This window comes from Plutella xylostella, chromosome 23, assembly GCF_932276165.1.
Source record: "Plutella xylostella chromosome 23, ilPluXylo3.1, whole genome shotgun sequence".
In the NCBI taxonomy this organism is placed as follows: Eukaryota; Metazoa; Arthropoda; class Insecta; order Lepidoptera; family Plutellidae; genus Plutella; species Plutella xylostella.
The window spans coordinates 4776268-4796491 of NC_064003.1; the positions used below are offsets into that span (position 1 = coordinate 4776268).

Sequence of the window (20224 nt, forward strand, 5' to 3'; positions counted from 1 at the left end):
AAATACACTCATCTACCCTGGGATCAACCAACTTGCATAGGTTGTTGTACAGATTCTGTTATGTAAAAAGACTGAACCAAGATCCTGACTTCAATAAATGCACACAAAATAAAACCCAAAATTTGTTCATATAAAATTTATGCGGTTTATTATGAATTTATAGATATTTAAATAGGTACATTTACAATCGGTAGGTACACTAAATTCGCAGGCTTCAAAGAGGCTTTATTTGTATTCTGCTAACTACTTATTCATAAGTAGCTGCATAGCCAGAGCTTCTGCTTCTTGAACGGAGAGTTTTGAGGATATCTCTGCGAGTTTCTTCTTCTTCCGCGGCGCCACACTCTCCTGGGGGATGCCCTTACTCGTCACGAGGCTTCGCTTCGAGGGCCTGCAAGGAACACAAATTAAATTAACAAATAGCTAGGTGGCGGCAACTGCCTCTAAAATGACGGATTTGTAGGTGTGTCAGGTGTGTGGCAAATTGGAAAACTGAGGTAAATGATCACGCTAACCTGGTATGGTATAATAGCTAGCTATACAATACAATACTCTTTATTTGCACCAAAAAAACAGAATCAATTCAAATAAAAACTTAAAAATAACAACAGTACAAAAAGGCGGCCTTATTGCTTATAGCAATTTCTACCAGACAACCTTTGGATGGAAGAGAGTTATGTAAATAAAAAAATAGGATTAGAGGTAGTTGTGGTGCAAGAGTATAATACACTACTTAAACACTACATATACTAAATAAACAAATAAAGCAACAAAATAAATACAATATACATATATACCCATATAATACTATATACATATACCTACACAGAATAATACAACTATAGATAAAATTAACTTAAATTATAATATACAGGGTGTTGCAAAATTGGTATACTAAGCCGAAACCTACATGTTCAGCATGGTATATCTAAGCCCGAAACTGAAATCAGAATTTGGAAATTCGCGAAAAAAATATTTTTTCTTCCATAGTAAAAGTCACGTGACCAACAAAGTTTTTATGAAAAATTAATAATTTTTTTCACGAATTTTGAAATTCTGATTACAGTTTCGGGCTTAGATATACCATGCTGCACATGTAGGTTTCGGCTTAGTATACCCTTTTTGCAACACCTTGTATACCTGTGATACATTTTTTCTTCTGATTGATCACTGCCATCATCATCTTCATCAGCTGATTCTAACCTATCACTGCCTCCTATACTAGACTCTTTATCATCATTGTCTTCATCATCACTAGCATTCTTTTCCCCATATATTTTATCAGGATCTGGCAGCCATGAAAGGTCAGGTCCATCAGATTCTGATTCTGACCCAAAGTCATCTTTCTCTCCTTCCTCTTCTTTTTTCTTATTCTTCAATTTTCTTTTTTCTTCCTTGTGCTTAGCTTTTACCTTTTCCCTGAATCTTTGTTTATCATATTTATCTTCTTCCCTCAATACTTCTTTAGCCTTTTCAATATCAATGCCACCAACATTCTCACTCTCATACTGTTTGGCCAGCTCAGATTTTAGATTGCGCTTTTCATCTTCTATTGCTTCACCTTCCTCTGTGAATTTGATAGTTGTGTTCACTTTGAGCTTCTTTTTTAGTATTTTTTTGGCCACAGCGGCTTTGGTCAGGGGCTTTTTCTTTTTAGATTTGTTGGTTTCTTCTAGTGGCACTAGTTGTTCCTCTTCTTCTGATTCTTCATGTGGATTTACTTTGTTTTTGACTGTCAAGAAATCTTCATCATCAGTGTCATCATTGCCATGAAAGTCCAGTTTCATCAGCTTCTTTTTATTTATGTCTTTCTTTTTAATTTGCTCTTTTTTAATGTCAGATTCATCTTCACTTTGTTCCTCATTGCCTTCACTTTGTTCTGAATCACTCTCAAGATTAGCTTTAGCCTTTAACTTTTCAATAACATCTGTGTCTACTTCTTGTTCTTCTTCTTCAGTATCATCCTTCTTTTTGCTATTATTGTATTTATGTTTCTGTAAAAACCTTATTGTAGGTGGAACAATCAAGCCAAGAGATCTTGCATATGCATCAGTATCTAACAGTTTAATGTCAAACACTTCTTTGTTTTTCATTACAAATATTGACTTTACATAACTTACAAAAGCTCTTTGTGCAGTTTGCTTCAGATCTGTATGCTCAGACAGCAATGCTTCAATTTTCCTCTGTGGTGCAACTACTTTAGATGGATCTACTGAAATTTTGTTGATGGGAATTTTGCTTTTAGTCAAATCTTCAACAATCTTCTCTTCATGTGGTAGAAGCATAAGCAATCCTTCCCCTTTACCCAGGACTCCCCGAGCTGTTCGGCCAGCACGGTGAATATATGTCTCAACATCTTCAGGACAATCATACTGTATCACCCAGTTTACTCTAGGAAAGTCCAATCCTCTTGAAGCCAAATCAGTAGCAAACAGAATTACATTAGACTTCCTACAAAACTCATTGTAAATTTTCTCTCTTTTCTCTTGATGCAAGGTCCCATATAAAGCCAGCAGACTGACACCAGGCCTCAGTTTACAGAACAGGTCATATGTATACTTTACCTGTTTGCATGTTGACATGAAAACAAGCACCTTTTGTTTCAAATGATTTTTGATAAAAGACCAGAGAATGCCAAGTTTCTCATCTATCTCACAGACTATGTAGCTCTGCTGCAGGGCGTCCGGTGTCACTGTGTCCGCCTGCTCGTGAGGGGCCACATATGTGGGGTAGGACAAGCTGAGCCTAGCTAAGTCTTTCACTGATTTAGTCTGAGTTGCTGAAAAGAGTAATGTTTGTCTCTCAGGGGGCAGGTTCTCAATGATTGCATTCATGGTGGCTTCAAAGCCCATGTCCAGGCAGCGGTCAGCTTCATCCAGCACCAGTATCTGTAGCTGGCTGCAGTCAAACAGCGGGTTCTCATCCATGTGCTGCAGCAGCCGGCCTGGTGTACCAATGAGGATATTGATTTGGTCCATCCTTTTTCTCTCAAACTTTAAATTCTGCCCACCAATAATTAATCCAGCAGAAAAGTCGTGAAGCCCTCCCACTTTTCTCAATGTTTCGTATATTTGATAGGCCAGCTCCCTGGTTGGTGATATGACTAGTGCTCCAACTCCGTCCATTCTGGTCCATTTCTTACAAAACAAGTGTTCCAGGATGGGTATCAGGAATGCCAGTGTCTTCCCGGAGCCGGTCTTGGCGGCTCCCAGGATGTCCTTGCCCTGCAGCGCGAATCCTATCGCCTGTCTCTGAATTTCTGTTGGTGTATGAAAGTTATTGTCTTTCAAACCTTTTAGGGTTTTCTGAGAGAGTGGCAAATCTTTGAATGTTTTAATTTCATCGGGTACAATCTGGAAAATTGGATAATTTATTAATGTATTGCTATCACTGTAAATTATGGTTTTTTGAGAATTTTTTAAATGTTTACCTTATCGTATCTCGCTTGAAGGTATTGTATTGCTGCGTCTTCTTCGGGAGTCTTTTTCTTCCGTGGCTTAAATAACTGAACTTTCTTTTGGCGGCCACCTTTCTGTTTATTTTTATTATCTTGTTTCATATTGAACGACTTTTAGTTAAATAAAATTACCAAAAACATAACCTTTTTACCCATGTGTGGTGTTGTAAAATTTGACAACTGTACTGACAGCTAATTGAACGAGTAGCTGAAACTATTTTTTTCATGAATTGAATGAACGAAATACAGTAATACCAACGTCACGAAAAACACCGGAAGTCACTAGTTAATCGATTTTTACTCTAGCACGAGTTTTTGTATTTTTAAATGTTTAAGCTAGTCAAACAGAAAATCGGTATTTACTTGAACAATTTATCCCATCCCTATGCCGTCAATCACAAAAACTTGCGCGGCGCGGTGGTGTTTTGCATTTTGATTGTGTTTCTTTCGAATATTTTTGTGTTGAGTGGCCAATATTAAACAAGAAATGACAGCAGAGAACGAACGTGAAATATACCACAAATTAGAAGCCATGAAGGACATCAGGTCAGCCATTGTAATTCATAAAACCATAATCCCTTCGCACCTGTGGACTCGATCAATAACCACTTCACATAGCCACTTCTTTTAGAAGCGCCGCTTGTTGTGTTGCTAGCGCATATTATTTCACACTCTTCGCCCTATCATCCTCACCATGAATCTGTGAGTACCTATTTACTTCTTCCAAATTCCCTCTGTTTTAAGCCTATTGTTACCTCTTTCCTTTTATTTCTCCCTCAACACACCAATCAACCATCTACCAATCAATCTCCTCAACCGACCCTCCTATTTACTGCTAACATTCTAATTCTAACCATACAGAAACAAGACAATAACCCTGGAGCGGCTGAAGCGCAGCATAGTGAACGAGGTGCGGTCCGGGGACCGGGAGAGCCGCTGCCTCGTGCAGTACAAGCGCGAGATGGAGCTGCTGCAGCAGGAGAAGATGAGCCACGTGGAGGAGCTGCGCCAGATACACGCAGATATTAATGCGGTAAGTGAATGTAGATTGAGAAGCTTCCATAGTCAAGCTAGCTTCAGTGACAACTCTCAGCACAAGCTTGCTTGTGTTGGGGTCCACCAATCAACCAGTGTGGTGGACTAGGTCAAAAACCCTGAACCTCTGGAAGGAGACCCGGGCCCCAGCAGTAGGGACTTGATGAGTTGTGGTGTGAGTGGATGTAGACTGCCAGGTTCTCCTTTGTTATTGGGTATTCTGTAAGAGATGTCCTTTCATTATCTGGCTATCCTGATGCAACAGGAATTCATTAATTGCGTTTTGTCCTTATTGTTCCTTGAGTGTCAATTACTTGAGATTTCATGTGTTAAATCTGATAGCTAGTAGCATTTTCATACATTTTCCAGTGATACAGTGGTACATCCTGAAATGTGAAACACAACATTTCTAGAGCACAAAACTCTCTAGTGATTGAATCACTCTGCTTACCACAATAAACATTTTAATGGGACCACCAACTGGCTAGTTTGTTTATCTAGTTCTATTGATAGCAGCAGTTGGATTGGATCTTAACTGATTGTTTTCTCTTGTGCTATGTTTATATTTGATATTATGGATTAGTTAGTTGGGTATTTCCAGGTTGGTTTGATGAATTAAAATGTTGCACAAAGCATTTTGTTTTACACAAAAAAAATCGCATATGGAACTACCCAGTAAACACCAATAACTTTCACCTTTAATCATCATCCAACACTATCTTTCACTCTCATCAAGAACATTGCAGAATGTTTACACTGCCATTCAACACAAAAAGGAAGGGGTGTTTCAGTATGCCTTACTTATTTCCCCCCAACATCTCCCAATTCCACTATTTAAAAAAAATCTATAATTAAAAAAATGATTACCTCTCCAATTTCAGATGGAGACAGTGATAAAGCAGACGGAAGAGAGCATGTCGCGCAAGCTGACGAACGCGTCCCGGCTGCACGAGGACTACCGGCCGCTGAAGGCCGAGGTGGACCAGCTGCGGCGGCGCTGCCTCGGCCTAGAGCGGCTCCCGGACTTGCACGAGGAGGAGGGCACGCTTATTACACCCGAGTTAGTGGCTTTACTATTGTTATGGTTCTGCTGTAGAATGCCGGAAGCAAAACAAAAGAAAACACAATAGATTTATTTTTTCATCTCGCTTGCTTCTGACTTAATTGACACTAAAATACGACCATTCTATGAGAGCCATGTTACATGTACTACATTATAGGTAGGTTCAACATGAGTGGCGTTGTAACAATCCATAATGACCATAATGACACTCCAAAATTCCAAGTAAAGTGGCAGAAGCACTAAGACGCCTGTGGATATAGTACCTACTTTATTTACTGCTTCTGCTGGTGAAGGGTCGAAAACAAATTTAGAGGTGGACCAGCTGGCCTGGAGCGACTGCCCGACCTGCATGAGGAGGAGGGCACGCTCATCACTCCCGAGTTAGTATTGGCCCAATGTGAAATATGTTACATTGCAATATCATAATGTTTCACCCTGGTATGTCTATGGTTAAAACATAGAAAGCTAGGACGGGGCGCAAGATGCTTGCGATAAGATGTGCCAAAGTTGCAGCGCGGACACTCACATCGCGTCAGAAAACTTTTCTCACGTGTTGTCCTGCGCGTGATCCTGCTGATCCTCTGTCGTATCTGTAGCTTCATCTTTATTTAATCATCACAAGCCTTAAACGATTAGGATACCTCACTAGTTATAAAACCCAAAGCTATCCTAACTTTACAGTAGAACTTACAGGGACACATCACTACAAAACTAACCAATTACAACCTTCTTCTTCCAGCCGTTTCCCTCCGCTGGCGGCACCTCCAGTGCGCTCAGTGGCGTCCTTCCTGCCGCCCGCCCCGCGCAAGCCGCCGCCGCCGCCGCCCGCCTTCAGGTCCCTAGACACAGACTACCTAAACGTTAGCCTCAGGTTCGCTTGTGTTTTGTTCTGTTTCTTTTGTTTTTTGCGGCGTGAGACTATGTGAACGGTTGCGAAGGTCCATCCATATATGGATTAAGTTCTATGTATGGAACTAGACAGGCGTCTGTTTGACGTAGTTTCAAGCCTTAACGTTTTCAATGGCACCCATGGTTACCTATGAGTGGGAAAAAAACTGGCATGAATTGGCAATTCTCCCTCTTCTGTATTGGTAAGACAATATCGAAAATAAATCAATGCTTGTAAGGGAATCCATGGATTGTTATTGAAAACGGATGTTTTGTTGACTGTGAGTGATGAGTTCAGATGTTATAGACCTTACTGCAACAGTCAACAATCCGAAATTGTAATGCAAGCTGGATATCAACACCATTGAGTATTAATTCAGCTTCCATTATAAATATTTTAAATATAATTTGCCAAATTTGTAAGTAGTGTTTAATTTTACCAATTAACGTTTTCTTTACTACATTATGTATTTTGTTTTTTTTTTCTATAGCGTTCATTTGTCATTATTAGGCACTCTAGATACAAAATTTAATAGTAAATTCATATCATCTAACTGTATTATTTATAGTATTGATTTGTGTTACAGTCAGCTCAGGTGAGAAACATATTGTTATTTACATATTACTATCTAAAGAACGGTAACCTCAAGTTAATTACTATAAGTGGAAACTATGGAACACCCATATTAAAATTAATTCTATAGAATATGTATAGAAAACCACAAAATCATTACGATACAACGGCCTACCTTTTAATACCCAATGAATTTTAATAAAATTCATTGGGATAACATTCATAATGCGATCATGGAATGTTATCCCCGAATCTACATATAGGAACGATCCTCGCTATGTTTTTTACATCGTAAGCTTTTGTAAAAGTTTTACAACCTATATTCAGGCTAAATTGTAAAGAACTCGAGTCAAGATCACTAAAAGCTCCTTACAAAGCTATACTTTAACAAATCCGCCATAAAGTCTAAAAAAACTTTATTTCCATTCCTATATTTTTCAATTGCAGACAGCAGCCGCCGCCCATGAAGTCGTGCCTGTCGTGCCACCAGCAGATCCACCGGAACGCGCCCATCTGTCCGCTTTGCAAGGCCAAAAGTCGATCCCGCAACCCCAAGAAACCCAAGAAGAAATAGTCACCGCACCAACGCAGTCTTTAGGTTTATTTTCCTATAATATGTTCAAGGCGGGCTATGAATGGGTGAAGTATTCTTGTGTATCCTGATGTGAGTGAAACTAAAAATACTTCTGATGAGTGGTGTCAGTGGGAGTGTTTTCTGCCCTATTGATCGTGTATTGTTTAATAAGCCCTCTAGTCTTCCTGGTTAGCTCTGTCAGATCTGTTAGCCATAAAGGTGTCAATTTTGGATGAAGCAAGCAGTGAACCAGGCCTATATCCAACCATGGCATACATAATTATTATTATGAAGTATAATAATATTACAAAGGAAAAGCCAATCATAATAACTGTGCCAAAGGCATTCAATAGATGGCAGCACATGTTTGCATCCAACGTGTATCCAACAAAATTAAGTCCATTAGGCAAAAAAAACTCTGGCCAAATGGAGTATTTTTGGATATATTATGATATCCATATACAGTCATTACATGAATCATTGCACACCTATATCGGTGTTATGAGATGTACTGGCATAAACTGCCTCGCTTCCATAAAGTTATTGCAATTTGCATCTCTTCCAGATAAGGTTAAAGATCAGCCAAATGGGTTTACTTTATTGATTAATCGATATAGATCAGTTTTGTTTATTAATTTAATTACTTTACTATCTTGCATAGATCTAATAACGAGTGAATTTAGTACTTTCCTTACTAGATCTTTACAAGTTATGTTAGTATAACTAATCGTACTTGTACATATTACTTATTAAAACACTTTGATTTAGTAAATACCATAATGTCTTTTATAGTATTTAGTAAACTAAAATGGTTAGTAGGTTTAAGAAAGAACTCGAGAGCCATAGTTACCTTTAATTTATATTATAATAAATGATAACTAATTTTACAGTATTGTGTAATGTGTGCCAAAATGCAGATGCCAAGTAAATTCAGATTAAAGGATTGGGCTAGTAGCTAGGTATTTCGATCTTGATACTGAATGCATATCGAAGGACTAATATTAGCGTTATAGTGTTATAAATAAGTTTAGAAAATAGCTAAAATGTAAATAAGCTAAACCATAAGTTGTGAATAGTTTGTTTTTACAATATAATACTTGATGGATGTGAACTTATCTTTTATTGTAGGTACACCTAATTGATCACGTTATTCACGCTATCACAAGGGGGCGTCGCGTGTCATTGTCATCATAGTCTCTCATTTAATTGATACGGGCGATAACAGACTGAGTTATTGTTTAGGTACATACATTATTGTATATTATGTACTTACAACAAAGGGTAGTTTTTATGTCAGCTTTCTTACTATCCGGTAATAAAATATGTCGACAAGCTGACTAGCAGAAAAGTTCATTTTATTTAAAAAGCATGCATGCCTTAGCCATGTCACCCTTACAAAAAAGTCGACTTCTATTGTTTTATTGCTAGTTAAACGTTAAGCCCTGCTTCAGTTTGAGTGCTTCATTTCAAAGCTAGAAGAATCTACTTGACCGAAAGCTTTAAAATAAAGTGTGTATTTCATTAATCATTAAGCTTCCTTTACGACCCGCATAAGTCGATAAAAGGACGATTAGGATTCCTGGAAATTATAACACGATTACGAATTGAATATGTGAGTAAAATTGTGAATACAAAAAATATGAAGTATGTATGTATACGAGTGAACAATAACATCGCTGAATAATCACGCAACAAATAAATTCACTGAGTCATAATATACATTGGCAGTTATTTAATGCTTCATTTGGACCCAGAAAAAGGTTCCTGCACTTATAAAATGCTTATGACTAACTTATTGACATTTTAATCTACATACATAGGTAATTATTATGATTAAGTAATTGCAAATTGAACTTAGGCACCCGTTTCTTTTCTATAATTTGTTTACTATAATAGTAGGTTTTACCAAAAAACATGGTAGGTAGGTAAGTATAACATACGTATTCTCCTATATAATAATATGGGTACCTTTGTAATATTAAAATAGGCGCAGGTACCATACCTAAACGCCTAACGCGCTTATCTGAAATAGTAGGTAGGTACTACAATATAACAAACACAGTCATGTGATTCTGATAAATAAATATGTTTTCAGTTGTTTCGCAGTGACCGAGGGTCAGACTAGTCTTATCGCTGTCCTACATTATTCCAGACGAAATTATTTAGAAATTTAAGAATCAGTTCGTAGGTAGGTACTCAAAGTAATGAATATCAACGTATCTAGGTACTTTAATATTGTTAGCATTTCGGGTGAGTACCTACCTACCGCCAAGATCTATATCGAACCAGGGTCCTTCGACGCTATACATACATACAGTATTACTTATCCAACCGCGACACCTTTAGGACTTTTATGTACTTAAGTACCTCTGCGTAATCATAATAAACCAATATTCATCCTTACTAATATTATAAATGCGAAAGTAACTGTGTCTGTCTGTCTGTTACTCTTTCACGCCAAAACTACTGAACGGATTTGAATGAAATTTGGTATACATACGGTCTAGACCCTGGGAAAGAACATAGGCTACTTTTTATCCCGGAATTCCCACGGGAAAACTTTTTAAGGCGAAGCGAAGCGCGCGGGCACAGCTAGTTAGAAATAAGATTAAATTTATAAGCGGGGTTTCTAACCTTTTGTGACGTCACGGATCTAAACTGCACAAAGCGATACATTGGCGTTCAGATAAGGTATTAGAGGCAAAGGTCGAAGAGTGCGTGACCTCATCACATCACATGCCTGTGCCAGGTCATTGCGCCACATTTACGCTCTTTCTACGCATCAATTCGAGAGATAGCATGAAGTACTTATTTACTAACATAGATAAACCAACGTTAGTGATTTTGTCTACGCATTAATATGTTTTTAATTAGCTAACTACAATAGGACAACGAAGTATCCGCTCATACTAGTGTTACATAACCTATCCATATAGGTACCTGACTTAACAGCTATGAAATTAAGATGTGGTTGAAACATAGCCATGAAAATTTAACAATTTCGTCGTTAAGTAAAGCAGGTACCTAGAACTGCAACTGTTTTGGTTCCTACGTTTCGGAAATAGTGAAACGTCAAATTTATAACACCGATCATTTTCAATCGGCGCGGCGATAACTTACTGGCACTTTCAATAACTCTATCTAGTAGTTACTTTTTACTTTCATACTATTTTGATACAACCTGTCAAAATCGTATGAAAGAAACTACTAGACTACCAGTGATCTACGTGTTATTGAAACTGGCAGTTAGACGCAATGGAATGGAACTAGTGAGGTATGATTTATGATATAAAAACGACAATGTACATAAAACATATTTTATTCTTAGTTATTATTATCTAACACATCACGCAAACATAATTCTATATATCACATGAGTATAAAACGGAGCCATAACAATAATAATGAGGACGAACATATTTAAAGCCGGAAACCTTAAATGAAATACTTTCAAAATTGTTACACTTTCGTAAAATTTACAAAATAAAGGTGTCATGAGGACAGTCTTTTTATGCATTTAAACATTTTTTTCTTACTAAACTTAAAAATAAATGACACTTACAAACATACATTTAAGGTATAGTTACATAAGGTACAATGCTGTGATGGAATGCAATGCGAATTAAGCAAATTTACTAGCACTTATCTGCGCATTTTTATGTTTATGGATTGTTTAACTATGGATGTAGAATGCCTTCTGTAAAATTAAACGACTAAAACATGCATTTTCAAAATGTCTCTGGCATTCGACATCCATAGAACAAATGGTTTGTAGCAGTTTTCAAATTTCAATCTCTTTCACGTAAGTATTTAATACAAAGATTGAACATTGAAAATTACCACTTTCATTTACAAGTGATAGCTTTTTTATCATCAAAATGCTACCACAAAAAACCTAACCCTAATTAGGATAACTTTAGATTCCACTGCGATGGCATATCATTATTATCTACACCATCGCATTACAAACGCAAGTTTTCCTAAGTCTGCGTCTCCAGTGGACAAACTTTCTACCGTCAATTGAGTAAGCTGCACAGTTTGCTAGTTTTACCCTCACTCTACGCTACTAGTTGTGTTACACACTCCACGACGTATTCAACGAGTTAGCAGTTTGCCTACTGGGAACGCAGCCTAAACAGACCAACATCTTCTACCATCCACAACGGTAGCGATTCTGAAGGCCCGAATTTAAATTTTACAGCTGTCAAAACCTAAAGTTCTTTGTTACTCTACGACGTTTCAACTTCAAGTTTATTTTGTGGCAATAGGTCGGTCGGTAGGTCTTTGTTACTCTACGACGTTTCAACTTCAAGTTTATTTTGTGGCAAATTGCAAAATTGTCGGTCGGTTTCCGTAAATCTCATAGTCCAGAGCCAGTTTGACATTCCTAAAATTAAATCCTTCGCCTTCAGAATCTCCATGACAATATAGTTTAGACCAGCGGGTAGCTGGCGGCGGACGCGATGCCGCAGTGGTTGTCGCGGTTGCGCGCCATCTTGATGTAGCCGAGCTCGCCCCACGTGCGGCCCCACGAGTTCTTCACCAGCCAGTAGTCGCCGCCGTCCTCGTCTGTGCCGTAGCCCACTACTAGTACCTGGAGGGGAGAAATGTTGGTTAGATTTGATTGTAGGGAGATAGACGCTTGAGTAAGTACGCGTAGGTATATACATGTCTCGATGAACTTGTTTGCGAAGTACGTTTAATATGTACGCGTATTAAGGGGGACATACCACAGAATAATAACTAGTGACATACGAGAGAAATACATCTAGCCACTAGTACCTACGTTGTAGGTCGCCATACTACTCGATCACGCAGTTAAGAATCAAATCTTTGATAGGATTAATCACAGTATGTGTAGGTGCCTACTGCATTGGCAGTAGAGTAAGTTTTAGTCATTTCTCTATCGCATGTTTCTAGAAAGAGTACGTAGGAAGGAAAAAAAAAACAAAAAAAAAAGAGTACGTAGGTCGTTCGGTTCTTGGAAATAGTACCTACCTGTGCATTTACAATTTGTTAGTTATTACGTGGTGACAGTGAAATTGCCTTAAGTAGGTATGTTTGATAATATCGGCACAAGCATGTTTACATAACAATCACCAAGTGTTGCTTATTTATTAGCACCTGATTCAATATGCATCTACTTCAACCGGGCACTTCTACTCACAAAAAGACAGAGGTTGAGGGCATAAAGTTATTAAGTACCTATAATTTAACAAAACATAGCACTACATGGGTGAAATCGCCAAAATTTGTAAGTAACAAAAGGGAAACGTTACAAAAATGTTACAAAAAGGAACTATTCGGACTCGATCACACTACTATGAATAAATAAATAAATTTTTATTTAATCAGCACTACGGCGAAGCGAAAAGGAGAGTTATGATTTTGACCGGTATCTATTCAATAATTAAAACACGAATTACTTTCGTAATTTTTGAACAAAAATATTAAAAAAATATATATATATATATATATCTATGAGTTTTTTTTTATTAATTGAATTATTAATTATTTTGGTATTAGGTATCACTAGTTAGGATAATTGAAATTAAACTTCTGTACAACTTATATGTTTTTGTAATTTATTCGTTTATTAAATGTCATCACATTCTTGTCAGTCTGAATGTGCCCTTAGCTTTCCTTTTTGTAACGTTACAAAGAAAATTGTAACAAAATGGAACAAATATTCTTACGTTCATAAGCTAAAAATATTTTAACACACGTGGATTTAGTTTTCCGAAAATTTTACTAACTGAATAGTAAACAGACTGAAATTATGATTTTACGTGCAGGAATTACTTTGTAAATACTTTTCTTTAACTTAATTTGTCGGTTGTTACAAAGGGGAACACTGAAAAGTCTTTTTTCTTCCGAGTTCACTATAACTTCGATAACGACTACAAACAAAATGGCGGAGACGCGACACTAACGCCACTTCTAAGAAAACTTTTGCTCGTGGTGATGCCAGTAAAAGAATTTAGATTTAATACTATTTTATACAAAAAAATACTGTTACAAAGAGCATAACAAAGAAATATGATATTTTTATTAAGATTTTAATTTATGTAAATTTCAATAACCACTGTACAAAATATGATAAAATACAAATAATTTAATACGTTACTTATTCTACTAATATGATTTACCATAATTTTCTATGTAAAGTTGTTATATTTTTCTCATTTAGTAGGTTTTAGTGCAACCAAGAGAAATGGACAAAAAATGTACAAATTTTGGCGATTTCACCCACATATTAATGACTATAAGAATGTGTGAGAGCGGTGGTAGCTCAGTCGGGTGAGCGCCCGCTTCTCAATCAAGAGATGCGGGTTCGAATCCCGGCGCTGACATGTACCAATGAGTTCTTTTCTGAATTTAAGTACAATGTATACCATCGCTCTTACGGTGAAGGAAAACATCGTGAGGAAACCTGCATATCTAGATTTAGCACATCAATCTAGATATGTGAACCCACCAACCCGCATTGGACCAGCGTGGTGGGAAATGGTCCAAGCTTAGGAAGGCAGTTTAGACCTTGGGGATATGCACAAAGGTTCCATTCGAGAGAGCCAGGTGCAGGTACTTACACCCCCACAGAGAATAGAGAGAATAGAGTGTGTGAATTGCCACAAATATAAAAAAAAAACAGGAAAAAATATACGATCTCAACAACCTACAATATATTTCGAAACAAATAAAAGTGTAACGAACATAATATAGCTGGCTGTAAACAACAGTTTTAGACAAAGAATTCGCGTGGGTCGAGTGGCCAAAACATTCGCTTTTCAAAACACAATAAAGATAGCGCTATCTAAAGTCAACGAATCTGTTATTGGATACGACAGTTTGCTATGTCATGTTATTTTAGTATGTGACCCAGTCACCTCCGATATTGAATCGTCTGATGCATGATGGTAGCAAGAGTTTAGGTTTGGTAATAATAATCCCTGGCTTTCCTCATGCCACTACCAGCTATCTTTTTAAGGACGTCGGCCCGTCGGCCCATCGGACCGAAAACCGAGTTAAACTACAACTACTTGAGAGTGGAAAATGTAGGATAACAATATTAGAGCTGGATGTGGTTTGTCACCGTGGTGACAGAATTATTCAGTAAGTCTATCTACGGAGCACCGACACGTATACCTAAGAAACTGAACACCGGGGATGCTTCTTTCATACATATACCCCTAGTTCCCGATGTTTGGCAAGTGTATCGTTAAATAAAAATACACAAAACCCTCACCCCATGGTCCAAGTTCTCACTGGAGCAGTTCTCATCAAAGTACACCCCCTGCGAATAGAACTGGAAGCTCTCCTGGCTGGCATCAATAGCGACCGACACGGGGCCCACGGTCGCTATGGCCTGCATCAGCTTCTCTTCGTCACCGTTGGGGACGTCGACGAAGCCTACGTCGTCAGCGCCAGTGTTCTTCGGGTTGAACCTGTTAGGAGCGGTTTTAGTTGAAGTTTATTGTGTCCGTATGTACATAGAATCCTAGATAGGATTAATGAGACGCTGCTTTAGGAGGAATTAACGCTAAAAACAGCTACAGTGAATAGTGGGTTGGTTGGTTGGTTGGTGGGTTGGTGAAATGGGATGATTGGCGCGCATATTCGAAGCATTTTATGATAAATAAGTAAGGTAGGGGGATAAATTGACAAAAGATGCGGGTAAGTTTTGTATGCCAATCACGGCGAAGGATGAGTTTCTATGAATGGACCAGCATACAAAGTGCCCCATTTGTAGTTTATACTGCAGTAGAGGCCTAAATACTGGCAGAGATTATTACTATTAGTGATATGCATTGCGTACGTAAGTGTCTCACTTGAGTAAATCTAAACTGACAGTAAAGTAATCTAACAAATCAATCACAATACCTGCACTTGTCATCAACAGCCTCGTACGGATAACTCTTCTCCGTGTCAATGCCGCCATTGTCCTTGATGTATTTGAAGGCGTTGTCCATGAGGCCTCCATTGCAGCCGTTGTTTCCATACGCCGCTGAGCAGTCGATGAGGTTCTGTTCCGAGAGCGAGACCAGGACTCCGGTCTGACGGAAGTGTTGTCCTTCTAGCGCGCCCGTCTGTTGAGGTTATAGCATTTTTAGTTAGTGACCGGGATATACTGGTCTTGTTTTTAAAGGATAGCAAGCTAGTATATTTCTGGCTCTATGTAGAAACTATTTTTATTCATATAGCTTTATAACTAATACTAGCTTGCTATCCTAGCTTGAAAACATAGTCTAGTGTAGTCCGGTGATAAGAAATAGGTAAAGAAACACTGAAAATCCAACAGGTTTCATGATAATGTTGTAAAGTTTAATTTTATTTCATTCCATTTTTATATTGGACGAGTGTCGAGTGTAGGTTTGCGGTACCGCTAGAGTTGCCATTGTTTCGATATTTTTTTGGTCAATTTCCGTCTACTAAGTATTTGTTCTTTCCGTCTTCTAATGTTGACCTCTCTAGGCAAGTCATATTACGCATACTGATGTGGACCTTGAATATCTTAAGTTGCGTTGCGATTGAGAATATTAACGATGTAACTTCGTCTACCATTAATAATAGAGAAGTTATCTTGATACCTACTTGATGTTTTCAAGTTTGTCGCATCGATCGATTTTAGACCAAAAGCAGTATCTAGTTAAAGGGCTTCAGTACTTAATATAATAATATGATTAGATAATTAAGTAGTAGAAGCTAAGTAGCCTTTGTTTACCTACACCAAACACACAATAATACTCAATGAATGCAAATAAGACGTAATTGTTGCGTAATTAATTTAAATATGAATGATTCGTGAAATTTCCTTTGTTTGCAAGTCCGGGCTGACCTGTCGATTAGAGGTTATCGGAACAAATAGGAAATTATAATAAAAATTAGGTTAAAAACACAAAAGCAATTCGAGTTTCTTTCAAAACAAGGTCAGGCTAATTTAAATCAGTGCATATCTAATCTCTAGTTAAAATAACCCTATTATGTTTGCAATGAAATGGGTGGCGAATACCTACATGTAAACCAACAAATGCCCGTTCAGAAGTGGTTTCCCACTTGTTAATTGAAACTCAAAACTGCTGCATCTATAGTTAAATCATAGACCTTACAGAGGCCTTAGGTTGGATGGACTTTGGAGTTATGAACCTAAACCATATCACTTGAAGAGACAACTTGTAACGAAATAATGCTTCAAATATCAGTTCAAAGAGCAATACCTAAGAGCACTGTACCTACTCATTAAAAACCGGCGATACAGCTCGCGACCCATCACGTGAGTACAAATGTACAGCGAAAAGCGGGCTCTGCAAAGATATGGCTCGCTTACCTCTGACTACCCGTTCGGAGATTACACTCCTATTTATTTATTTATCTTTATTATGGCAACAAACAGTCATACATACAGACATTTATCAAAATAAACTCCTGAGCATAATATATGATATGTATGTATGTAAGAGCTATACTCACAGTAGAGAAAGACCAGCATGACCCGCACTTGCCCTGATCCTTCACATCAGTGACTGCGCCCTTCTTCCTCCAGTCCACCTGGTCGGGGAACTTCACGTTGGCGGGCGAGATGAACTTGGCGCCGCGCGTGGCGTGACCCTTGCTGCCGAGCAGCTTGTGTCTGGTGGGGGAGTAGTGGGGTTAGAAGGGGCAAGGGTACTTAAGGTTCAGGTAAGAGAGATAGAACCGGCTTGGAAGCTTGGTGGAAGTTGTTGTTGGTATGCGGGTTGCTTTTATCGGCTACGTGAGACATGATGAGATTTTATGCAACAACAGATAATATTTCGTCATAGTGCATGAATATGGGTGTCAAGATAATTTATGAATAGGTATCATCATAATTATGCATAGTACAGTTCACCATTAAACATAACTTCACTGGTCCTACGGTTGAGCGTTTGCAACAAACAAATCATGTCGGAAAGTGAGTCATCCTCACAAAAACTATAACAAGCCGTAGGTATGATGGATTATAAACTCTTCAAGCCTCTAAATCTAAAATATACTTTACAACGTTTCCAATAAGAGTCGGATTGGAACTATAAAGTGAAGATTTGCGTGATGTGTCAGTCAAAGAGGTACCTCTACAAAACCGGATTCTGTAACGATCTCCGATCTGCCAAGTTCCAGGGAACTATGTGAGTAGTTTGTTTGAAAGTACATGGAGGGAAACCATAGCTATTTATGGGTCTTTTCTATCCGCACCATCAATAGGAAGGAAGTAAGGAAGAGAGATTTCGGAATATACCTTAAATAGATCATCGGTTTCACTACTTTTTAGGGATGGAGGAACCTAATTAATATTTTTTATACATGGAATACAATACGTAGAAGGCATACATAAGTGTTAAGCCTACGCCCATTGCTCACGTATCAAATGTGCGTTTATGTAATTCTACCCTCGCTCATCATTACACTACTCGTGCATTGCATGATTCATGCTTATACCTACCAGCATAATACACTGTTCATTGATATTGATAGGCAATAAGGTATTTCAAACAAAGAGATTTCCGATTACTCAAATGGGAATTTTATGAAAACAATAATATTGTTTTAGAGCATTTATGTGACTGAAACTTACAGTCTGATTACTCAAATGAGAATTTTATCAAGACGAAAATTGATTTGGAGCATATCTGTGACTAAAACTTACTTGGAAGTCTTGTTGAATCCATTCATGGTGTGAACAAACTCATGGTGAAGCATGTCTCCATACTTGTTCTGCTTCAGTTTGTACGACACAAGCCCTTGTTCAAACTTCTGGTTGTGCTTGGCAATGCGATGTTTGTTCTCCGCATAGATCTTCATTCGGAACTTGTCTTCTACTTCACTATCATACTTCTTTGAGTGCTCCATCTGAGGAAGGAGGTTTGAATTTTAGATTCATTTGTAGGTAGGTACTAGGTACTAAAGAGTTTGCAATGTTGTGAAGAAATAAGTGGGTGTTGCTGGCATAATAGAAAAAGAGGGGCCAAGATAAAACAAAATACTTTTTACTTTGAATATAAACCAGTACTTTTATATTTTTTTGTAAACCTGGAGAGTTCAAATTAAAAACGTTTTTAACTAGCCCATCCACCCTCTGTTCTATTTATTTGGACAAAGAGCAAAGAGTTACCTTGAAAGCGGTCCATTCTTCCCGGACAAGGTCGAAGAAGGATATGGCGCTGGCGGCGGCCACCACACACAGAAGCACAGCTAAACTCTTCATGGTGACTGACTCCTTGCTGATTTTAATGAAGAATGTACATTAGAGATATATTAGTAGTAAGTACCTACATAATAAAATATTGTGGATGGATAAGGAAGGCCAAGGACAGAGCGTCTACGTTCAGCAGTGGACACGAATATTGGTTGATGTGTTGATTAGGGATGGCGAAATAATATCGATGTATCGATATATCGATATATTTTCATAAATATATCGATATTTTTCTACGATATATTGTGAACCGATATATCGAAATATCGATATAAATAATCAAGTATCGAAAAGATATCAAAATCGATATATTTTTCATTAACATTACCCTTTTGTTTGCGTCACAACGCAATGCGGCGATACTAGCTCGCAACCGTGTACCGAGCGAGAGTGTAAATACACGACATTGGCACAAAGTGACAGTTAAAAAATAGTGTTTTTTAATAATTCCATATTATTTGATTTCACAAGAATTTATTCCTATAAAGCTACCGATATATCGATATATCGATATTTTTTTTTCGATATATCGATTTCAGTAACGATATAAAAGAAAATATCGATATATCGAAATATCGATATTTTTTTGCACTTTCGACATCCCTAGTGTTGATGATGGATGATGGAGAAGTTTTTTTTTTAATTCACCTCAAATGAGATCGTTTTTGGTTGAGCATAGTAACGGATCGGATCTACAGTTGATCGATTTTTATGTACTACCCTCAAAGTATCAACTCCACTTGTGTTTAGGTTTACTTAGCAAAAAAGACAAAATTTCTAGAAAAGACTTTACTAACATGATAAAAAATCATGAGGACTAATTAGGTATGGTTTATTTACTTCCTATCACTGTGTCACTTACATTCTATTTAGGATGACTTGTTATGTAAAATTAGGGAGTATAAAAATTTAAGGCAGTTGCGAAATAAACAAAGGATCAACACCTTGATGATTGAATAACTGCGCAGTCATTCATGCAACACAGCTGATTTATTAAAGAATTTTAAGATAGATAGCTAAGTAAGGGTGTTACTTGAATTTATTAACATACTATAAAAGATAGATAGATAGATAGAATACACTTTATTTGTACACCAAAACAGAATAATAAAATTAACAAAATGTAACTTAATTAGGGTACAAAAGGCGGTCTTATCACTAAAAGCGATCTCTGCCAGACAACCTTTGGATGGAGGGAAACAGAGATTAAGATTGGGTGCAGTGTACATGTTAAATAGGAATGTAGATTATTAGTAAGGAAACTTACAGAGTTTAAATTATTTTCAACAATAAACACGAAGAAAAAGCACGTTTTAGAAAAGAAGCGACCGATTCACTTCAAGTTATTTACTGAACTGAAAAAAACAAACCCACTATTTATTTTTGTTTGTGCTTTAGTGAATGAACGATCATGCAAGAAC

General features: G+C 37.5%; 3 protein-coding genes across 3 annotated transcripts; 1 reads left to right on the forward strand and 2 right to left on the reverse strand.

The window, feature by feature from the left end:
- Window positions 1-105: 105 nt before the first annotated feature.
- LOC105382818 (probable ATP-dependent RNA helicase DDX10) lies at window positions 106-3647 on the reverse strand. Its single transcript, XM_011552767.3, has 3 exons — window positions 3431-3647; window positions 1141-3353; window positions 106-391 (listed from the first exon to the last, which is right to left on the reverse strand). Exons 1-3 carry the CDS (start codon window positions 3557-3559, stop codon window positions 244-246), a joined length of 2490 nt encoding a protein of 829 aa, XP_011551069.3. The 5' UTR covers window positions 3560-3647; the 3' UTR covers window positions 106-243.
- Window positions 3648-3777: 130 nt separating this feature from the next.
- On the forward strand, window positions 3778-8702 carry LOC105382856 (zinc finger C4H2 domain-containing protein). The gene is made up of 5 exons (XM_048629553.1): window positions 3778-4003; window positions 4319-4490; window positions 5374-5552; window positions 6295-6426; window positions 7465-8702. The coding sequence occupies exons 1-5, from the start codon at window positions 3945-3947 to the stop codon at window positions 7589-7591; spliced, it is 669 nt and encodes a 222-aa protein (XP_048485510.1). The 5' UTR covers window positions 3778-3944; the 3' UTR covers window positions 7592-8702.
- Window positions 8703-10894: 2192 nt separating this feature from the next.
- Window positions 10895-20221, reverse strand: LOC105382819 (cathepsin L). The gene is made up of 7 exons (XM_011552769.3): window positions 20071-20221; window positions 18720-18828; window positions 18255-18457; window positions 17060-17219; window positions 15473-15678; window positions 14838-15036; window positions 10895-12185 (listed from the first exon to the last, which is right to left on the reverse strand). Exons 2-7 carry the CDS (start codon window positions 18810-18812, stop codon window positions 12024-12026), a joined length of 1023 nt encoding a protein of 340 aa, XP_011551071.1. The 5' UTR covers window positions 18813-18828; window positions 20071-20221; the 3' UTR covers window positions 10895-12023.
- Window positions 20222-20224: the final 3 nt, after the last annotated feature.